We start from the raw sequence: 23,452 nt of genomic DNA on the forward strand, positions 1-23,452 counted from the left end.
TCATCATTTCTACAAGTCATATTTATCATAACAAATGCATAAAACTATGTGTAAACTTTAAAATATATCGATGCTATGCGTTTACGTAAAATACACACAAAATTCACAAGCCGGATAGAACGTACTGACACACAAAACTTTGTATAACCTGATCGTTTATAATATAATGGGAGCGATCTATATTCATGTTTTTGTCCCACCTTGTCACTGATCACATGATTTGTTGCTGTATAACGATTGGACATTTCTCAATGTATCTAAACACGCTGCTTTGTTTAGGAAAGTTGTAAACATACCCGTGAGTCATGCTGAGCGAAATGACCAATTGTAGCGTTGGATATTTCTGAAACTGTGAACACTTTTCATTATGTGGGTCATTTTGAGCACACTTTGCAATGTGACCAATGACCTGGTGCACATGGAAAGGTAATATAGATCATGCCCATTGATATAATTAAATGAGAACCACAATGGCTGTCTAAAATCAATCACAAGGGGGTTAGTGATTTCAAATTCGTTCCTTCTCTAACAAAGTTATAAACATAATATGTGTGAGAGGGTGTTCACCAACTTGACAAGGCTTTGCAAAGATCGTAGCCATCGTTATGTTTTAGCCTGATACTGAAATCCAAAAGGACTGGTAGTTTGACGTCATTATTTGGTTTTTGCACCGTCTAGTGAGTTGTCGTTAGTAGAACTCATAGAAACAAGTTATTTCATTGGCTGAATTATTGAATGCAACTCACGATTTATTTTCTTTTGTGGCGAAAGACTGGCATTTTGACGTCATTTTTTGGTCAGTATCAGGCCATAACTTTACGAAGGTCATGCACAGATACGCTTTGATTGCAATTAAACCTTTATTACTATTCCAGAAGTTTCCATATCGTTGTATTTTAGTCTCGGGTCGCCTAAGCTTATGGCCCCATTTAGACGTTCAGTTAGTTCATCCACGACTGGAGAGATCACTAACTGTAGGCGAAGTGACGACTCATGAAAACTGAGCGTGTAAACGAAGAAATTAACTGATGTCATGATAGTTTTCTCCTTTTTTAACTGGCACTAAAATAATCTATAGATAGAACGAAGATGACGACACTCAAGCCTTTGTTATTGTATTTTGCCATCCGCGTTTGTGAGTAATGCTTACTAAACTGTATTAATCAGACTATAAAAGTTCATTGAAACACATTGTCTGTTGGTCCGTTATACTTCCGGATGGCAATGTTGTGAACTTTTTTGCCAAGCGCATACTATCTATATGTGTTCGGAGCGCTGTAAAACCCTTTAAAAATAACCACAAACACACTTCTATGTGCGGCTATGTGGTCTTGTGGTATGACACACACTTTCGGATCGCATACTTGGGTCCTTGGAAAAGGCTCTTTACTCACATTCTCTCACCGTAATCAGCTGTAAAATGAGTACCTGGCCATAAACAGCGGTGTCTCTGTCTGAAAAAAACATTTTGTAATATCGCCTAAGAGCTGTCATGTCTCGTCGTACATATTAAGTGTTACTCTTGGTCGGGTATCCTTTGTAAAGCACTTTGAGCACGTTTAGAGGATATTGCGCTATATAAAAGCTCAAGTTTTTTGTTTTTTTAAAATAAATAACAAAATACCTGATTTTGGAATGGTACAGACTGTTGTTAGATCCATGTCCCCACATCTCACATTGGTCCAAGTTTTGTCCGAATTCATGACCACACAGTCATGATTCCTTCCCTTGGATTTGGGTTCTCCTAATCAATATGAATAACGTGATAAGATAATAGACTGGATGAACACTAATAAAGGTTACTGGAACATAGAAAAAAACAATGGAAATGATTATTATATAACAAGAATTGAGGTGATGTTTATAATGATGATTATCATAGTACAAAATGGGGAAATAGATGATGATTATGATGATGAAAATAATAATAATAATAATAATAATAATAATAATAATAATAATAATAATAATAATAATAATAATAATAATAATAATAATAATAATAATAATAATAATAATGATAATAGCAAAAACAGGAAGAATCAGAGGAAGACTGGGGAAGAGAAGAAGTAGGAGAAGAAGATTAGGAATAATAATAATAATAATAATAATAATAATAATAATAATAATAATAATAATAATAATAATAATAATAATAATAATAATAATAAGAAGAAGAAGAAGAAGAAGAAGAAGAAGAAGAAGAAGAAGAAGAAGAAGAAGAAGAAGAAGAAGAAGAAGAAGAAGAAGAAGAAGAAGAAAAAGAAGAAGAAGAAGTAGTAGTAGTAGTAGTAGTAGAAGATGTAGTAGAAGAAGAAGAAGAAATTGTTACCTTGATCCCAATTTGTCCAGGCTAAACTAGACTTATCATCCCATACAAAAGAACCTTCATGATCATCGTCAGAAGCCCCAATCCAAATCTTTTGACCTAGTCTTGAACAAAATAATCGCATTGGTTAACTGAAATCGAATCAATATTTTGCCGTATCTACACAAAATAAAGTGGTGTCCCATAATATAGTACTCTACCCTCACCCAAAAATAGTAATGCGTTATGATATCAAGTTTCCAATTATTTGTGAATCAGATAATCAAGCGTTTAGTTTCACTAAAATTATATTTTGAAAAAATAGAGAAGAGTTAACATTTGAGTATTTACTGTAAATGTCTTTTATTCCGAGATTACAAAATCAGAATCAATTGAAAGATTTGATAAAAGGTTTCGTGCACTGTTGCATTTTAGAATTCAAACTTCTGGAATTCCATAAAGGAAGAATGTAAGAATAGTCTGATATCTGGTATCCGTCATTTTGTCGTTGGTAACCAGATAAAGAAAACTGAATTCCAAATTAACATGATATGAGATTTGACATTTTGCTTTTTAGCTCCATAAGAAATTTACATTCTAGCTAGACAAAATCATTTTTGGCAAAAGTCCCGTTTTATATCTGACTATAAAATCAGCATCACCATTTTAAATGTCGTAAGACACTCCCTATCGTCATGTAATAATAATAATAATAATAATAATAATAATAATAATAATAATAATAATAATAATAATAATAATAATAGTAATAATAATAATAATAACAATAATAATAATAATAATAATAATAATAATAATAATAATAATAATAATAATAATATAATAATAATAATGATAATAATAATAATAATAATAATAATAATAATAATAATAATAATAATAATAATAATAATAATAATAATAATAATAATATAATAATAATAATAATAATAATAATAATAATAATAATAATAATAATAATAATAATAATACTATAATAATAATAATAATAATAATAATAATAATAATAATAATAATAATAATAATAATAATAATAATAATATGGTTTTTATGTAGCGCCTTACCCCGTATCTCAACAAGGTCAAAGCGCTTTAACAGTAACGTGACTACTTTCACTCAAACATACAACCACTCAAACATGCAACCACTCAAACATACAACCACTCAAACATACAACCACTCAAACATACAACCACTCAAACATACAACCACTCAAGCATGCAATATGAAACGAAGCAATATAATTCTACAGTGCTAAATATCAAAAAGAAATGTTTTAATATGTTTTTAATAGAAATCTGCATCATTTCTGTCTCTGATATATTATCTTAGAAGGGAGTTCCAGATAAGGATACCGAATATTCAAACACATGCTCGCCAATTCTGTGAGTCATGTTTGGCTATTATCAGACTTTGATCTCAGATTTCTGTCATTAGTGTATCCAGGACAACCAGCGTGCAGTGATTTTAAAACAAAAGTACAGATCTTATATTCTATATATTTCTCAACGGGATGCCAGTGGAGTTCTCTTAGCAAACTCGATGCAGATTGATTTCACCTCTTTCCATAAATAAGCCTGGCAGCATCGTTCTGGGTTACCTGAAGGGATTTTATTTTGTCTTTATTTATAGAAGAGAGGAGGGAATTGCAATAATCTAGCTTTGACAGGATTAGAGAATTAACTAACAAGACAGAGATGTCTCTAATGAGATGTCTATCACTACTTATTCTTCTCATTTCCATGGACATTAACCGAACGATATGATTTACTTGGCTGGTAAAAGACAAATCTTTATCAATAAATACACTCAAATTTCGAACAACCTTAGCAGTGTCAATTACACAATTTCCTTAAACAATTGATTCACACTCTACATTTTTAAGGATTGTTGGCCTAGCGATAAATATTATTTCAGTCTTACTATCGTTAAGTTTTAGTCTGTTCAGTTCGATCTAAGTCTTCAATTTATCAAAGCAAGATTGGAAACGTTCAATTAAAAGATGTAAATGGGCTTTGAGTACTTTTATTGGATATTGCACTATATAAAATCTCAATAATATTTTACGGAATGTCACCCATGGGGTTAATTTGTTATCATTATTGTGTAGCTTGATCGATCAGAACTACCTTGTATTATCTTATCACAAAAGTCAAAGCAATGTAAACGTGGCCAATGTAAGAAAGAATAAAGTGGGAAATTCTGGTCTCGATGATGTGTCCTTTGACAAGATACTTTACACACATTACTCCTCTGGACACTGGTGTTAATGAATATCTGGCTATATATTGAATGCGCTTGGCTAAGAAGCTCACAACATTGCCATCCGGAAGTATAACGGACCAACACGCAAAATTCTGTATAACCATGAACTTTTATAGTCTGGTTAATACAGTCTAGTGAGAATCACTCGCAAACGCGGATGGCAAAAACAATAACAAAGGCCTGAGTGACGTCATCTTCGACCTATCTATATTTAATTTATTCCTTAAAAACCTTACCCAATTGAACTGATAGCGTCGCTTTCTACTTTAGTTTTGGGCATTGCCAAAAATCCATCCAGCTTGCCGCACTCATCTTGTGCGTCTTTGTATGAAAAGATTCTCCCACCGATTAGTCCGTAACAAGCATTGTTGACCATCTTGAATCCAAGCGGACATTCTAAATTGAATATAATAATATACACATGGTTGGAAAACAGTAACCCTGGATCATAAGTATAATATAATTCTATGTCGGTGACCTGTTATCTCACTTATTAATCTTTTTTTTTTTTGTAACTGTAAGACAATATTGATGTTATGCGCGTAGGTAAAATACTCACAATATCCACCAACCGGATCTTGAATCCAAGCGGACATTCTAAATTGAATATATATGTGACCCATCGTCTCAAAACGGTATTATGTCGGAACAAACCACATGCTTAAAAGACGAATTTAATGTTAAACTGGTCAAAAATATAAATTGTTGGCATTTGCACCCTAAAATGTGGTTGCCATTCTCTTCAATAAATATCGTATAAACTCAACAAAAGTCTGATATTACTGGCTATAAATTCAATTCTCAAAATCTTTACGAAATTGACTTAATACCGCTTTGAGGCGAAAAGTCACATATATATATATATATATATATATATATATATATATATATATATATATATATATAAAACAGCAACGGTGGATCATAAATTATTCTATGTTTGTGACTATTATCTCATTCATTAATCTTTTGTTTACACTTTAAACCTCTCCTTAACAGCTGTTGCCAGGATTTTTCCCAAAGTTTCACACCCAACTAATAAAAAATATATAGCGCAATATCCACTACACGTGCTCAAAGCCCTTTACAAGGGGTCCATGGCCAACAGCAACAGTTTAACATTCAGTACGGGACATGACGCCTGTTAGGCGATATTACACTTTTTTCGGACAGAGACAACGACCAGGAACTCATTTTACGCCTGAGTACGGTGAGAAAATGTGAGAAAGGAGCCTTCTCCTAGGACTCAACTGTGCATTGAGCGATGGTCGACCCACCCAGGACCTTCCGATCCGAAAGCGAGTGTCATACCACAAGACCACATAGCCGCACTATAGAATTAATGCTATATATAGTTGGAAGATGACGTCACTCAGGTCATTTTTATTGTTTTTTTGCCATCCGCGTTTATGAGTAATCCTCAGTGAACTGTATTAACTCGAATATAAATGTTCATGGATACACACAGTTTTGTGTGTTGGTCCGTTATACTTCCGGATGGCAATCTTATGAGCTTCTTAGCCAAGGGCATACATCTATAGATAGCATGCGCTTGGCTAAGAAGCTCAAAACATTGCCATCCGGAAGTATAACGGACTAACACACAAAACCGTGTTTATCCATGAACGTTTATAGTCAAGTTAATACAGTTTAGTGAGCATTACTCATAAACGCGGATGGCAAAAAACAATAACAAAGACCTGAGTGACGTCAACTAAAAGCTATCTATAGAAACTGGGATAAAGTCTGGATCCAGGGGCCTAATGGCTCTAAAGGACTATTTTTTTTTATACTTACGTTCACATTCCAGAGGTTCGCCACTCAGTTTTCCATTCGACAGACATGCCTGGAGGTTGCTTCCCTTGGTTGGATATGAAAACCTTTCACACTTGTAGTTCACAGATTCTCCCACAGATATTGTGGTCTGAGTGGTCAGGGTTATCACGTTAGGGTTGGTGTTCTGTACCGAACATTCTGCAAAACGAATGAAGGGAATAAGTGACAATCAATATCTGATACAATTGTATATAAAATTCTGCGTGACGTGAGATTCTCGTAACAATTGTATATAAAATTCTGCGTGACGTGAGATTCTCGTAACAATTGTATATAAAATTCTGCGTGACGTGAGATTCTCGTAACAATTGTATATAAAATTCTGCGTGACGTGAGATTCTCGTTCTGATTCCATGTCCTCCGAGCAGTGATTGGGTAGCTGGGTCTATTTAGAGTTGACTGAAATTACTTTGCGACAGACTAGCGTTCAATCCAAAGTTAGCAGGCAATTGCTATAGAACCAGGAATAAATGCCGCCTCTATTGGCCCAATCGCTCTGAACGACTACTTTCCTCTTATTGTATAATATAGATGTGGATTTCAACCCAAAATACTATTTATGTCGGGGTAATCCAAATACTTAAAAGGTAACATAACACAACATTCCCTTTATTCATCCCCATGGGGAAATTTGTCTTTAGGGTCTATTACAAGGGAAGACTGGAACAACCCAGGCGTCAGCCGCAAAGCAGTGCCGCACAGTGAGCTGGGGCCAGGTGACTTGCTCAAGGCCACACAGTGCAGCGGCGGGTGATCAAACTCGATACCTTTAGGGTATGCAGCAAAGACCGTGCCGCTGAGCCACCATGTACAACGACGTAAAAACTTATGTTATGTAATATTACAACACAGAGGCAAGAAATTCCCTTTATTCATCCCATTGGGGAAATTTGTTTTTCTTTGGGTCTATTCCAAGGGAAGACTGGAATAACCCAAAACAAACACAAAAAAACCAACGAAAAACAAAACAAACAAAAAAAAAAAAAAAAAACAAAAAAAAAAACTAACCTTGAAATGTTCATATATGACCCATCGTCTCAAAACGGTATTATGTCGGAACGAACCAGATGCTTAACAACTGAATTTAATGTTTAACAAGTCAAAAATATAAATTGTTGGCATTAGCACCCTAAAATATGGTTGCCATTCTCCTCAATAAATCGTATAAACTCAACACAAGTCTGATATTTCTGGCTATAAATTCACTTTTCAACATCGTAACCAACCCGACTTAATACCGTTTTCAGCGAAGGGTCACAAATATGATGAAATTGATAAATCAAATCTATCTATAACTCACTTGCGTCAAAGCCAGGGCAGATACGACATGTTTTAGTACAATATTCTTGGACAAATGCTGGCAAATCGTCACACAGGGTCGGTCTGTCCGTTAAAAGTTGTTGACACTTGTTTCCCAAGAGGTCATCACACTCACGCTCTGTAAATGAGAGTCCATTTAATTTGTATAGTAAATTAAAATAAATATATATTCAAACCAGGGTTGCCAGTTTTTTTTCAAGACAACTTGCCAAATATGTGACAAAAACTTGCCAAATGCTTCGAAAACTTGCCAAACCTTTCAAAATAGGGATTTTCGTTACACGTACTCATAATAGTGAAATATTACACGTGTAAATTCAAGAATAAACAAAATGCTGGCTTACCTGGTGTTGACCACTATGACTTATAAAACCCAAAGAAATATCAAACTCGAAGCCACATTAATTAGGCCTAACAGTTTCACTTTCAGTTTCAAAACCTGTCAAAGAATTAAGACTGGAACCGGAAAGGCTAAAGCCATATTTGTGTTTGTTGTCGCCAAATAATAACATTTATATGAGAACGAAATCACAAAACGGACATGCAAATACTGGGAATTGAAAGGTAAGATTTGACTCGCTCTTTCTGTCTAATTATGTATAATAAAAATATATAAATATTATATTAATTTTTTCTGTCCCAAAAAATGACATAAAAGTGCCAACTTGCCAACCGATTTGCTTTCCTGCCAACCACAATCAAAAAGTGCCAAATTTGTACAATTTGGCACTAAGAATGCTAAACTGGCAACCCTGATTCAAACACTTTTTAAAAACATTTTTGTGGTTGTGGTGTTATTTTTGTTGTAGTGTTAAGTAAATGAACGGAAGAAGGTCGGTGTGATTCTGGATGACGCGAAAGACGAACGGAAGCAGTGGGTGGAATTGTGTCGTCAAGGAGAGGAGACCGACAGAATTGATAGAGACGTGAAGATTCGCTGTTGGTTATTGTGGACGTGTACTCAGTATTCGTTTTCGTGTGCACTTTGATTTCCTGTTGTCTTTTGGCAGTGTGAGGAATGTGGTATTGGACCGGACGTAAGAGCAAGTGAGGTTGGTACGCCGGACGGACCATTAATCAACCACAATTTTGATTAGATGAAACGATAGATACATGTGATCCATCGGCTATGAAGTCTTGTGGTATGACACTTGCCATCGGATCAAAAGGACCAGATTTCGAGTCCCGCTCTGAGAATCGCATAGGTTAAGTCCTTAGAAAAGGCCCTTTATTCAAATTCTCTCACCATATTGAGGTGTAAAATGAGTATCTGGCCGTTTACAGCGGTGTCTCTGTCGGGAAAGAAAATTAATATGGCCTAACAGGTGTCATGCCTCGCCCTTCATGTTACATGTTGCTGTTTGCCCGGGAGGCGTTGTAAGACGATTTGGGCAAATTTAGTGGCTATTGTGCTATATGTGACCCCCCGTCTCAAAGCGGTATTATGTCGGGATCCACTCGGTGAGGGAAACTGAATTCATAGCCACAAATATCAAAGTTGGGTTTAATTTCTCTACGTCATGCTGGAGTATAAATACTATTTCTTGCATTACAAAATCTTCTACGGTCCAATTTCTCATCATTCTATCTCTAAATTCACTTTTTGGGGTCTGAATCATCCCGACATAATACCGTTTTGAGACGGAGGGTCACATAAAAAAGCAAACATTTTTTTTTCTTGAATTTTGATCTGGTATTATTTCCAGATGAATCGAACCAATGCAAATAAATTTAGAGATAAAGTGATAGGAAATATGAACTTTGAGATGTTGACAATGTAAGAAATTGCATTTATTCTCCACCATAAAGAATGGAAATTAGCCATAAGTTAAGCTCGATGTTTGTGGCTATTAATACAATTTCAGTGCAACTACTTCAATCCAACATGCTTTGAGGCAGTTGGTTACAAATAAATGAAATTCCCTTAGTCCATCGCCAATAGGGATATAATTTGTCTTTTAGGTCTATTTCAAGGGAAGACTGGAGGATTAATCCAGGCCTCAACTGCAGTGCAGGACCCAAAAGTGAGCTGCGGCTATGTGAAACTCGGTACCTTCTATGTAAAGCGAAAATAGTATTTATATAGGGCAATATCCGCTCAAAGCGCTTTACAAGGGGTCCCTATCCAACAGCAATACTTAACATGTAGGACGAGACATGACACCTGTTAGGCGATATTTTAATTTGATTCGGACAGAGACAACGCTGTTAATGGTCAGGTATTGATTTTATACCTGAGTACGGTGAGAGAATATAAGAAAAAGAGCCTTTTCAAAGGAAGCAACTATGTGCCGCTCAGAGTCGAACCCAAGATCTTCCTATCCGAAGCGAGTGACTTACCTCAATACCAGATAACCGCACCATAAACAGCTGGAATGTAGGAAATAAGACTATAATACTGTTACCCGCTGTCCTCAAAGGTGGCCATTAATTTATCATTAAGAATGCCTACAGAAGCCCTTTTTATGCAATAAAGGGGAGTGGGGAGGGGGGGTGGACGACTAATTTTACTCAACAACCCGGAATAAAACTGAAATAGGGCATTTATCATTCGAGACTCCGTTATTGAGAATAGAAAAAAAAATGATTCGACCCTTCCAGTTTCCGATTTAAACGCAAGTCATCAGGCAGTGGCTGTCTCATATTCTCTCTCCAAGTATGACTTTGCGCTAATAATAATAGGGAAGAAAAGTGTGATGCCAAAATAACTGATTCCAATTTCATGGAAGTGTAAAACCACTCTTCCAGGGTACTGAATACATACTATGTGTAATTCATCTTCTTGTGTCAAAGAGATGGTATCTTATTTTCTAGTCTGAATATATTTGCTGGTCGTCAATAAAGATCATCCATCCTCCCTCATCTGAGTACCAAAGGTTCTCGCAATATACCTTCTGCTACTAGAATAGTTATGCCAAATTTATGTAACCTTTCATTAATAATACTCAGAAGGATTGGTTACATAAACACAAAGTAGAGGGTTTGATGTCACGACTTTCCATCTACTGGTCAATTCTATTATAGGGAATGAATACAATTTACATCATTCAACTCTTTCTTATTGTGTTTAGACCGTCAGATAAAAAAAAAACAAACGAAGTGAGTAGGAAAGTTCCAGAAGACAACAGGGAATAAAAACTTCGCAGTGGCGATAGGGGCTCGAACCCGCGACCTTACTGGTACGACAACTCCGCCTGGCCGGTGAGATCGTGACTCTACAATATGAACTATCCACGACCCTCAAAAAGTCGCTTCAAATTCTAGTCTATCTAGAGCCACTTCTTCCCGACTTCTTGAGGTCAGGTGTTCAACACACACAAATGCCGCGTAGTTAGTTTGCCAGCATGTAAATTAGACCGCCAGCTTGAGACCAGGTGAGTATTTTGTGTAAATGGATACCATCGATAGATAGTAATACTTTCATAATAACTTGCTTAGTTTATCAATCATGTCATCTTTGTTTACTGAATATGACCGTTCAAACAGTTGTCCGAATCAAGTCAAGGGGCGTGGCTATATTTCCTTCTACTACAGGTTTATATTGTTATGAGTTACTTGAGATTTTTTAGCTTTTTTTCTATAGTGCAATTGTTTTGTTTTGTTTTTAAGGGTTTTACGGCGCTTGCAACACAATAAGGTTATATCACCGCCAATAAAAAGAAAAATTGGGATATTAAAAAGTTCTAGAATTACAATTAAAGCATCCAAGAAAAAGTAAGACATAGGGGAACTGGGAACAAATAGGTCTCAGGTGTAGATTCTAAGAGCACACCACCAATGTACTTAGTTTGAGATCACCTATAAGAATCATCCGGACACAAGCACAAAATCCAACAAAGAGGAATACACTCAAATGCTTACATTATATATTCAAAATAACAAATATAATAATACATAACAGAGAGATGATTTATAAGGAAAAAAAATTCATCTCCCAAAACAATAACTATGCATTTGACTGTTTCCCTCCCAGCTAGGACTCCAGCCAGGGCCAGGACAAAACCAAGTAATCTCATTCCAAGACAAAGACAGAACGCATGTTGGAAAACAGATATTAGGGGATAGAAGACACCGTATGTACCCCCCTGCCCACTATGGGAGGTCAGGAACCCCACCCAGCTATAGTGCAAGATCCATGAAAGGTGCTCAACGCGTTTTACAAGAGTCCCTGGCCAATAGCAAAACTTAACATATAGGACTTGACGTGACGCCTGCGAGGCGAAATCGATCTTTTTTTTCTGGACCAAGACAACGCTATTAACGGTCAGGTACTCGTTTTAACACCAGAGCACGGTCAGAGAATGTGGGTGAAGAGCCTTTTCCAAGGACTCAACTATGCGCTGCTCAGATCGGTTGGGCCTCTCATTAAGGACCTTCCGATTGGATAGCGAGTGTTATACCACAAGACCACACAAAGATAAATAGAATTAATGTCACTCAGTTCTTTGTTATTCTTTTTAGACATCCATTTTAATGATTGGTACTCACTAATTTCTATCAATTAAACTATAAATAGTATGCCCCTGGCTCATGAGCTCACGACATTGCTATCCGGAAGTATAACGGACCAACTCACAAAACTTTGTGTAACCATGATCTTTTATAGGAAAGTTTAGTGAGAATTACTCATAAATGCGGATGGCAAAACACAATAATAATTATATAGACCTGAGTGACGTCAACTTCGAACTATCTATAAATAGTATGCGCTTGGCTAAGAAGCTCATAACATTGCCATCTGGAAGTATAACTGACCAACACACAAAACTGTGTGTATCCAGGAACGTTTATAGTCGGGTTAATACAGTTTAGTGAGAATTACTCATAAATGCGGATGGCAAAACACAATAATAATTATATAGACCTGAGTGACGTCAACTTCGAACTATCTATAAACTTTATAATTTACCCATGGTTTTGTGTGTTGGTTCGTCATATCCGGCTGGTGAATGTTATGATTACATCGATAAACGCATAGCATTAATAGCCTCACGCCTCACACATGATTTCGACATACTTACCCCTTCTCGGTAAAGAGCAGGCAACTCTGGATGTTCTACTACAAGGATAATCATTCCACAAACCGTTGTCTTTCATTTCTGTGCAATCTTCCCCTCTCGCGGCATCATTTGGTTCTCCTGATATCATTGGTTAAAAATAATGAAATTGACGTTAACTTTTATAGAATAAAAAACAAAGAATATAGGGAATGCGATTAGCGGAAGAGTAGCGTCCCTTGATTGGACGTTACCGGCGGAGAAGTTATTTGTAAACAAACCTACTACAAGCCAAGCGCTCCAAATACAAAATTTATTATTCATATTTCTGTATAAAAATGCATATTATAATCAACGTTGTGCATTTTTGTGCAGAAATATGAATAATACATTTTGTATTTGGAGCGCTTGGCTTGTAGTTGGTTTGTTTACAAATAACTTCTCCTCCGGTGACGTGTAATCAAGGGACGCTACCCTTCCGCTAATCTCATTCCCTATATGAGAAAAATCATATTATATAGGGCATTTTTTAAATGTATAAATCAATGTATTACCTTGACCCCTCTGAAAAAAATATTTATGATACGGTGCCAGATAAAGCAAAAAAAAAAAAGAAGTAATTGAGCTTTAATATAGGGCAATATCCACTAAACGTGCTCAAAGCGCTTTACAAGTGGTCCTTGACCAACAGCAACATTTAACATGAAGGATGGTACATATCGCCTGTTAGGCAATATTACAATTTTTTTTCGGACAGAGACAACGCTGTTAACGGCCAGGTACTCATTTTACACATGAGTACGGTGAGAGAATCTGAGTAAAGAGCTTTCTCCAAGGACTCAACTATGCGCCGAGCGAGTCTCGAATCCAAGGCCTTCCGATCCAAAAGCGAGTGTCATACCACAAGACCACATAGCCGCACAATGCCAAGAAAGAAAAATACATCCCAAAAAGAAAACAGGCTTCCTCGAGGATTGTTTGGGATGTCAGTTTTTTTCTCCTTAACAACTACAGGACAATTGTTACAAATTTGTTACCGCACAATGATCAGATTTCTTATTCAGCTATGTTTTGTAAATCACAAAGATTTTGTTAAATAGTTGTTACATTTAATGCCAGTTAGTAAATTTTCTATAATACAAAAAAAGCAACAAAAAAACCCAACAAATTGAGCTTCTTCATATCGCAATATCCACTAAACGTATTAAAAGCGATTTACAAGAGGTCCCTATCCATCAGCAACACTTAACATGTAGAACGAGACATGAGGCAATATTACTTTTTTTTCGACAAAGAGAACGCTGTAAATCGCCAGAAATTCGTTTTATACCCGAGTACGGTGAGAGAATATAAGTAAAGAACCTTTTCGGTAGGACTCAACTTTGCGCCGGTATGAGCTAGCAGGACTAGAAACCTAGGACCTTCCGATCTTAATGTGAGTCTCGTGCCACGTATATATATATATATATATATATATATATATATATATATATATATATATATATATATATATATATAAATTATAAAACAAAAACCATGAAATAATAGTGCTCAACTTTAGTATAAAAGGAGCTATTTATAAACATTTGAAATATAATTAAGATAGTTAGACTTCTACAACGTTGTTATCGAGCGTTGCTCTCATCAGGAAGTGGGAGTGAAAGTAGATTGTTGTGTTTTCGTATTTTTATAGATTCATGTTTATGGAGGTTCGTAATTACATAAAAGGTGTTTGTTTCTATGTCTGCATGAGGAAGTTAGTTCGTTTCTTCTGTTGAGTGTTGCTAAGTTCGGTTTAGTGATGATGAAGAATTTTTCTTCCAAGCAGAGGTTGCAAATCTTAGAAGAGGGGGAGTACGACTGTGCTCTGGAGATGATTTTCCATGTGATGCTGTGTTGTATGTTTTTTTCTTTGAGGTTCCAAATGTGTTCGCTTAGTGTAGTAGAATGTCGTTTGTGTATGTTTCTGAAGGAAGATGTATGCAGGTTGTATCTGGTTTTGAATGGACACTCGGTGAGGCCAATGTATGTTTCTTGTTTTGGTGTGTCTGGTCGTGTTACTGTGGCTTGATAAATTACGTTTTGAGTCAGGCAATTGCCGTTTAGTGGGCATGTTGTCTGGGTCCTACAGTTGCATTTTTTCTCTAGGTTGTTGCTGGGCTGATCTGGCTGTGATAGTTTTCGGTTATTGTTGGATGAAATAATGTTTTGTATGTTTGGCATGCAAGTGTACCCTATTTTGATTGTGTTTTTGTTCATGATTGGGTGTAGAACGTGACCGGGAGGGAAGCATTTTTGTAGTAGATTGAAGAATTTGTTACCGATAGAAGTTGTCACATTCTTGCTGTAGGGTGGGTTGAACCATGTTATGTGTCGTTTTCTTTCAGAAACATACACAAACGACATTCTACTACACTAAGCGAACACATTTGGAACCTCAAAGAAAAAAACATACAACACAGCATCACATGGAAAATCATCTCCAGAGCACAGTCGTACTCCCCCTCTTCTAAGATTTGCAACCTCTGCTTGGAAGAAAAATTCTTCATCATCACTAAACCGAACTTAGCAACACTCAACAGAAGAAACGAACTAACTTCCTCATGCAGACATAGAAACAAACGCCTTTTATGTAATTACGAACCTCCATAAACATGAATCTATAAAAATACGAAAACACAACAATCTACTTTCACTCCCACTTCCTGATGAGAGCAACGCTCGATAACAACGTTGTAGAAGTCAAACTATCTTAATTATATTTCAAATGTTTATATATATATATATATATATATATATATATATATATATATATATATATATATATATATATATATATATATATTGGATCGTGCTTGATACAAATATGGTACGAAAAGTGCTCGACATGTAGTAATGGAGCGAATTGTTATTTTAATTTTTACCACAATGTTTGAGACAGATGTAGACTGTCTCAAACATTGTGGTAAATATTAAAATAATAATAATAATAATAATAATAATAATAATAATAATAATAATTATATATATATATATATATATATATATATATATATATATATATATATATATATATATATATATATCGTGCGGTCACACAAAACGGCACCTCTGTTTATTTCTTTATAATGTAAAAAGTTTTAATTTTTACTAGTATTAGACCAATTTTTTTCTACCGGAATTTCAAAATATCAAAATAATAGGTGGAGCAGTTTTTAAATTATATATAATTTTGTAACACCACCTAAAATGTCTATCTATAGATGCTATCAGTGAAAAGATGACGCAAATTCATTAATTATTGTGAGATTTGCGCGTTGTAATACCTTACAACAGACACTTGTTGCTATGCTTGAGAAACTATGGTATTGTGCACAGCAACTTCGAATAATGTAAAATGGCTGCAATCCTTCTTTGCGATTTGTACACACAACCGTCAAGGGTCCTCTTGGTTCATTGGTCTGCACACTCGAGCGCCATATCCGAGTCGATTCTTCGAATCCCAGATTAGCATTTTATTTTTTTTTTAAACCCCTTACGACCTATAGGAAATCGTCACATTGGTTACGATTGGAGCGTGGCTTTATTGGTTGATTTGGTGCCTGGCAAAAAGTGGATTACAGGATTTGAAAAATAATAAAACAAAGAAATGATATAAACAGCCTCTTACTTATTTGAGTAAGTCTTTTCTGTATATGTTTTTCTTTCTTTTGTATTTACAAATATATCATGTTTTTAGTCATTTCCTTCTGTTTCTGGCACCACCTTATACTGTAAGCATGCCACGCCACTGTAACAGCCACCATTTTTTTTATTCCCATGTCTTGTGTACATCATAATATTTGATAAAAAAATGTTTGCTATAGTTAAAGTAGGTATTATAACACTGTGTTGAAGAGCTCGTTTAGCAGAAAGAAGAAATATGTATAGCAAGAACTAATAACTTTTGTGTTTGAGCGAAATAAATCTATTTTTGTAAAAGTTGGGGGTGAATTTTTTGAAAACTAATCCCGAAAATGACCAATAAGGAGAGAGTTCAAGTCGTTATTCATGACCGTTTTACTTTGTGCAATTTTGGTGTTACCTGTTTTTATTAATTAAAAAATATTTTATTGTTTTAAATGACCTTATCTATTTAATCAGTGTGATCACCGTTGGATTGTACCACTTTGCGGAAGTTGTTTTATTATTTTGTAAGACTTGCTTATGAGTGCATCAAGACTCTATTCCGATATAAAATATTTTAGGATCAAACTATAGATAGAACGAAGTTGACGTCACTCGGGTCTTTGTTATTGTTTTTAGCCAGTAGTTTTTATGAGTAGTTCTCACTAAACTGTATTCATCAGACTATAAACGTTCGAGGTTAAACATAGTTTTGTGAGTTGGTACGTCATTTCCGGCTGGCTAATGTTGAGAGCTTTTTTGGGTGAGCGCAAAGCATGAATTGATTTTGAGAATAGAAAGTTTGGGTTCTTTAACTCTATAGACATTGTTCGCTTGGTTAAGAAACTCACTACATTGCCATCGGGAAATATAGATAGTATGCGCTTGGCTAAGAAGCTCATAACATTGCCATTCGGAAGTATAACGGACCAACACACAAAACTGTGTGTATCCATGAACGTTTATAGTCGGGTAAAAACAGTTCAGTGAGCATTACCCATAAACGTGGATGGCAAATAACAATAACAAAGACCTGAGTTACGTCATCTACTAACTATCTATATGAGACCAACACACAAAACTCTGTGTACTCTTGGTCGTTAATAGTCTGATTAATACAGTTTAGTGAGAATTAGTCAAAAACGCGGATGGCAAAAAAAAAAATTAAAAAATAAGCAATAATAAAGTCCTGAGTGATGTCATCTTCATTTCATCTATAAAACTTAAATGTTTAATTCCATCTCAAATCTAACTTTTAAAATTAATGATACTTATCTTTTGTTTTTTGTTGTTGACATAATACTAAATAGGATAGATGTTTTAGATGATATTATGTACCTTTGTTCCAATTAGTCCAGGTGACGAGACTCCCGTTGTCCTCTCGCCATTGACCTTCGACCTCAGTGTCATTGATTCCAACCCAGGTAGAGGAATGGACCCTGTGCAAGTAATGATTTAAATGATGATGATGATGATGATGATGATGATGATGATGATGATGATGATGATGATGATGATGATGATGATGATGATGATGATGATGATGATGATGATGATGGATGATGATGATGATGATGATGATGATGATGATGATGATGATGATGATGATGATGATGATGATGATGATGATGGTGATCATGATCATGATAATGATGATGATGATGATGATGATGACGATGATGATGATGATGAAGATGATGATGATGATCATGATGATGATGATGGTGGTGATGGATGATGATGATGATGATGATGATGATGATGATGATGATGATGATGATGATGATAATGATGATGATGATGATGATGATGATGATGATGATGATGATGATGATGATGATGATGATGATGAAATGGTGATGATGATGATGATGATGATGATGATGATGATGATAATGATGATGATGATGATGATGATGATGATGATGATGATGATGATGATGATGATGATGATCATGATCATGATCATGATCATGATAATGATGATGATGATGATGATGATGATGATGATGATGATGATGACGATGATGATGTTGATGAAGATGATGATCATGATCATGATAATGATGATGATGATGATGATGATGATGATGATGATGATGATGATGATGATGATGATGATGATGATGATGATGATGATGACGATGATGATGATGATGAAGATGATGATGATGATGAAAATGATGATGATGATGATGATGATGATGATGATGATGATGATGATGATGATGATGATGATGGTGATGGTGATGATGATGATGATGATGATGATGATGATGATGATGATGATGATGATGATGATGATGATGATGATGATGTGACCTGGACATCAATCCGTTGAGGCAAGCATATATTATTTATGGTACGGTAGAATATGAGTGTGTATATGTGTATGTGTATGTCTCTCTGTGTGTGTGGTTGTGTGTGTGTGTGTGAATTCTTTGATCATTATTGTTTTGTACAGCCAATGTTAAATTTCTATCAGCAAGCACAGAATTACTGGCAAATCTAAAAGTTATAAAACTATTTTTCACAGACTGACATATGATCAACTTGAAAACTTTTCTTAAAATCAGGGGGTATTTCCATTTTCCGTTGACTCAAATGGTTATATAGAATATCTGATGTGGCATAATCATGAGTTGTTAACCTTTGGCCTTTGGATTTGACATAGTTTGGCCACTGATGACTAAAATATTCATCTCGATTAATGTTAAATTCCACTATACAGTAATATAATAATTTATAAAATTACATAACTCGTCTGTTTAGACTAATTCGTCCCTTCTACATGTCTTATGTTATAACTAATTAGTTTTAATCATGAAGATGTACACAACTTGATCGCTCTAGAGTGACGTAGGTGCTATCCATGACGTCCGCGTTGGATCTATAAATAGCCATATTGATTGCTATTATGTAGAATTAGGAGGAAGATTGAAAAAAAACAAATTGTTCTTGACTCATTCCGTTGCCCTAACAGCATCTAACAAGTTGAAATTAAATTTTATTTATATAATTGATACTAATTTTTGAAAATCATGAGATAAGTTGGTTTCGTATTTTTAAAAAAAGCTAACAATAAAAACAATTGCTCTTGAATAAGACCTTGTAAAAAAGTTGGAATAATTATTTTTTAAAGGGTCCTCTCACACGGGCATTATGATCGATCTGACGTTAAGAATCCTTATCTCACCGGCCACCATGTTGCCAAATTGCACCTAAACACTTTCTACCAAACTGACTTTGACTGATGATGGCTCAAAAGATTCGTCTCGATCTATGTTGAATCCCACAATAGGATAGTAACATAAGTAACATAGAAGAATTCCTGTTTGTGATTACCTGTATTTAACCGCAAATATTGCGGGTATTCCACTAGTAAAAATAGTAAAAACCAGACATACGAGAGATTTCGTATGGTAAAAATAGTAAAAAACATACACACCAGAGACTTCCTATAGCAAAAATAGTACAACCCATACATACGAGAGACTTTGCATGGTAAAAATAGTAAAAAACATACATACGAGAGACTTCGTATGGTAAAAATAATAAAAACAAGACATACGAGAGACTTTGCATAGTAAAAATAGTAAAAACCAGACATACGAGAGACCTCTTATAAAATTATTTTCTTTAATGTTGTGTGGAACGGCCATCTTTGCACCCAGGCTTTTGCATAGTTCTGTACCGTCTTTCTTTGTATATCTCTTGCCGAAGTGCATGAATTGGTAGCATGTGTCTTCAAACGGGACGAAGCCAACCGGGCAGACTGTGAACAGTAAAATGATATTATGACACCCATCGAAACCAATCAAACAAAGCAAATGCTGTGTTTCATTTCTTCATCTTCTTCTTCTTCTTCTTTTTCTTCTTCTTCTTCTTCTTCTTCTTCTTCTTCTTCTTCTTCTTCTTCGAATTCTTCTTCAAATTCTTCTTCGAATTCTGCTATATTCTTCATCATCATCATCATCATCATCATCATCATCATCATCATCATCATCATCATCATCATCATCATCATCATCATCATCATCATCATCATCATCACCACCATCATCATCATCATCATCATCATCATCATCATCATCATCATTAGCATCATCATCATCATATTTTTCAGCATCTTTTTCTTCTTCTTCTTCTTCTTAAATGAACCGAAGGAATCAGTCAAACCTGGCATTACTGGAAATGTGCATATCTGAGGGGAATAAAATGCTTTCTTGATAATGGTATTGCATGTTAAGGGTATAAATTCTGTATAGAGACTTAATACCATCATGTAGGTTGCCCCATACACATTTGAGTATTTGAGGGATTAATGTTGGGGGGAAGGGGAGGGGTGAGATGAGGAAAGAGTACGGTCAACATTCGATGTGTCAGATTCCTACACCACAGTATAGGATAGTCTTTTCTTGGGACCCAGAAGGTCCCGATTTCGATTCACTGTTGCGTTGTGTGCCCTTGAGCAAGTCACTTTATCCTGTTTTGTTCACTCTGCGACTCTCCACGGTGCCTAACAATAAATGGGGTATTCCGGTCTTCCCTTGGACAAACCCGTGTATACATGTTTTGCCCTAAGGACGGTTTTTTAAAATTGAACATTTATATGACTCAAAGCAATTTACAATAGATCCAAAGCTAACAGCAACACTTAACATGTACCACGAGACAAGACGTCTGTTTGGCGATTTACATTATATTTCCAGACAGAGACAATAATATTAAGTACCAGATACTCATTTCACACCCGAGTAAGGTGAGAGAATGTAAGTTAAGAGTCTTTTCCATGGATTCAACTATGCTCTGCTCAGACCTGGATTAAAATGCTGAAACTTCAAGTCCGAACGCGAGTGTCATAACATAAGACAACATGGCCGCACATGGAAACTTTATTTAACAAATTTTGATACTCTAAATTTATACTTACTGAGAGATTTACAAGTAACCTCCGACCACTGACCACTGGTCATACATCTTGATATGAGAACACTATTCGGTTTATCACATTTGTACTGTACCGTCTCACCAAGCTTGTAACTTGTTTTAGTGTCTCCAACAATGACACCTTCGACAGGTGGGGTTGGTTTGCCACATGTAATTTCGGTGTCTTATACGTAAAAAGAACAAAATAATAATGATAATGAAAATAATAATAATAATAATAATAATAATAATAATAATAATAATAATAATAATAATAATAATAATAATAATGATGATGATGATGATGGTGATGATGATGATGATGATGATGATGATGATGATAATTATAATAATAATAATAATAATATTAACAATGATAACAATAATAATAATAATAATAATAATAATAATAATAATAATAATAATAATAATAATACACATTTATATAGCGCTCATTCTCGTGTAAAACACAAGCTCTGGGCACTTTACAATATAAATATCAATTTTAAGTGAAAAAAAAACAATAATAATAATAACAACAATAACTCATATAGAGTCAAGAAAAACAAATACAGTAAAAATGTGTTTTGAGATTCTTTTTACAAGTAGGTAGGTAAAGACTTGCACTCCCTCAGACAACGTGGCAGTTCATTCCAAATCTTGGGGCCGAAACAAGCAAACGATCTATCACCAAATTTTGTTCTTGATCTCTTTTCCGAAATTATCGTTTGGTCATTACATGATCTTAAAGTGTAATTTTCAAATTTACACATGACCACGTGATCTGTGAGATATGCCGGTCCTATACCAGCCAAACACTTATAAACAAGACACGCTGCTTTGTAATATGTGCGCTTTTCAATGGGCAACCAATGGAGAGATGCCAACAAAGGGGTTGCATGATCAACAGCATGATTAATAATAATAATAATAATAATAATAATAATAATAATAATAATAATAATAATAATAATAATAATAATAATGATAATAATAATAATAATAATAATAATAATAATAATAATAATAATAATAATAATAATAATAATAATAATAATAATAATAATAATAATAATAATAATAATAATAATAATAATAATAATAATAATAATAATAATAATAATAATAATAATAATAATAATAATATTTTATTTCATCCAAAAAAGGATTTCTTTTTCAAAAATCTTAAAAACATTTCAATATTATTTAAATGTCATTTGTTGCCGAATCCAGATGAAAATATAAGCATAGGAAAAATAGGTTCAAAAATATTTTATTTTTAAATCTGGACAAAGAATCAACTTTGGCCTCATCTTTTTACCCTTTAAGAAGCTGTAACTACTGTAATTTCTATCTCAGAACGCCATGTTTTTCGTTGGGAGGAGAAGATGGATGGGTGTCGTTTTCTAATCCAGAAAACAAAACAAAACTGATGAAACATCTTGCTAAGATATCAACGTATTGAAATATTTTGTGACGAATCTGAAGAAAACGACCGTTCTGCCACAGTCTCATACTCACATATGTGGTCCACCACTCCAAGCAGTATGGTGTCGGGATGGAAATTGACTTTATAGCCATAAAAATGAAACTTTAGGTTAATTTATCTTCAGTATGATGGACAATCTACAAACTCAAACATCTTCCAATAATCCGTACTATCAAAGACTGGAACGCTCTTCCCGACTCATTGTGTACACAACCGATTTAGATATCTTCAAGCAAAGAGGATCAAATTCTTCAGAGTCGCAAGCTCTTGCAGTAATTGGGAACATATCCGGAATTCAAAAATGTAAAAGTCTTATATTATTCCATTATCCGGCATTTCAAATGTATTGATTCACAATCACTCGATCATAAATTTGCATATAAATTCTTTGTTTCTAAGAACTCACATTTTTTCAAAGGTGTTTCACCACTTTGCAGTAGATGGAGACATATTATTCCGTTATCTGACATTTGTGGCCCTGGTATCAAAACGGTATTATGTCGGGATGAACCAGAGAAGAACCAGATTAAAAAAAAAAAACCCACCAAAATCAACGCTAAATTGGTCAATAATATGAATGATTGTGTATTGATTCCATGAAAATGCATATCTATTCACATG

The 23,452-nt window shown here is 34.7% G+C and overlaps 1 protein-coding gene across 1 annotated transcript in view; it reads right to left on the reverse strand.

Annotated features, from left to right (window-relative positions):
* The window catches only part of LOC144974393 (uncharacterized), a 106,542-nt gene that overhangs the window by 49,042 nt on the left and 34,048 nt on the right, over positions 1 to 23,452 (reverse strand). Inside the window, exons 20-28 of the mRNA XM_078917232.1 lie at positions 21,347 to 21,526; positions 20,026 to 20,188; positions 17,752 to 17,852; positions 12,772 to 12,888; positions 7,731 to 7,868; positions 6,392 to 6,568; positions 4,831 to 4,990; positions 2,333 to 2,433; positions 1,625 to 1,744 (exon numbers count right to left, since the gene is read on the reverse strand). Of these exons, the coding sequence (XP_078773358.1) occupies positions 1,625 to 1,744; positions 2,333 to 2,433; positions 4,831 to 4,990; positions 6,392 to 6,568; positions 7,731 to 7,868; positions 12,772 to 12,888; positions 17,752 to 17,852; positions 20,026 to 20,188; positions 21,347 to 21,526 (1,257 nt within the window). The remainder of the gene's footprint in view (positions 1 to 1,624; positions 1,745 to 2,332; positions 2,434 to 4,830; positions 4,991 to 6,391; positions 6,569 to 7,730; positions 7,869 to 12,771; positions 12,889 to 17,751; positions 17,853 to 20,025; positions 20,189 to 21,346; positions 21,527 to 23,452) is intronic.

The sequence above is a fragment of the Berghia stephanieae genome, chromosome 6, assembly GCF_034508935.2.
Source record: "Berghia stephanieae isolate SIO BIC M18660-M18661 chromosome 6, UCSD_Bste_1.3, whole genome shotgun sequence".
NCBI lineage: Eukaryota > Metazoa > Mollusca > Gastropoda > Nudibranchia > Aeolidiidae > Berghia > Berghia stephanieae.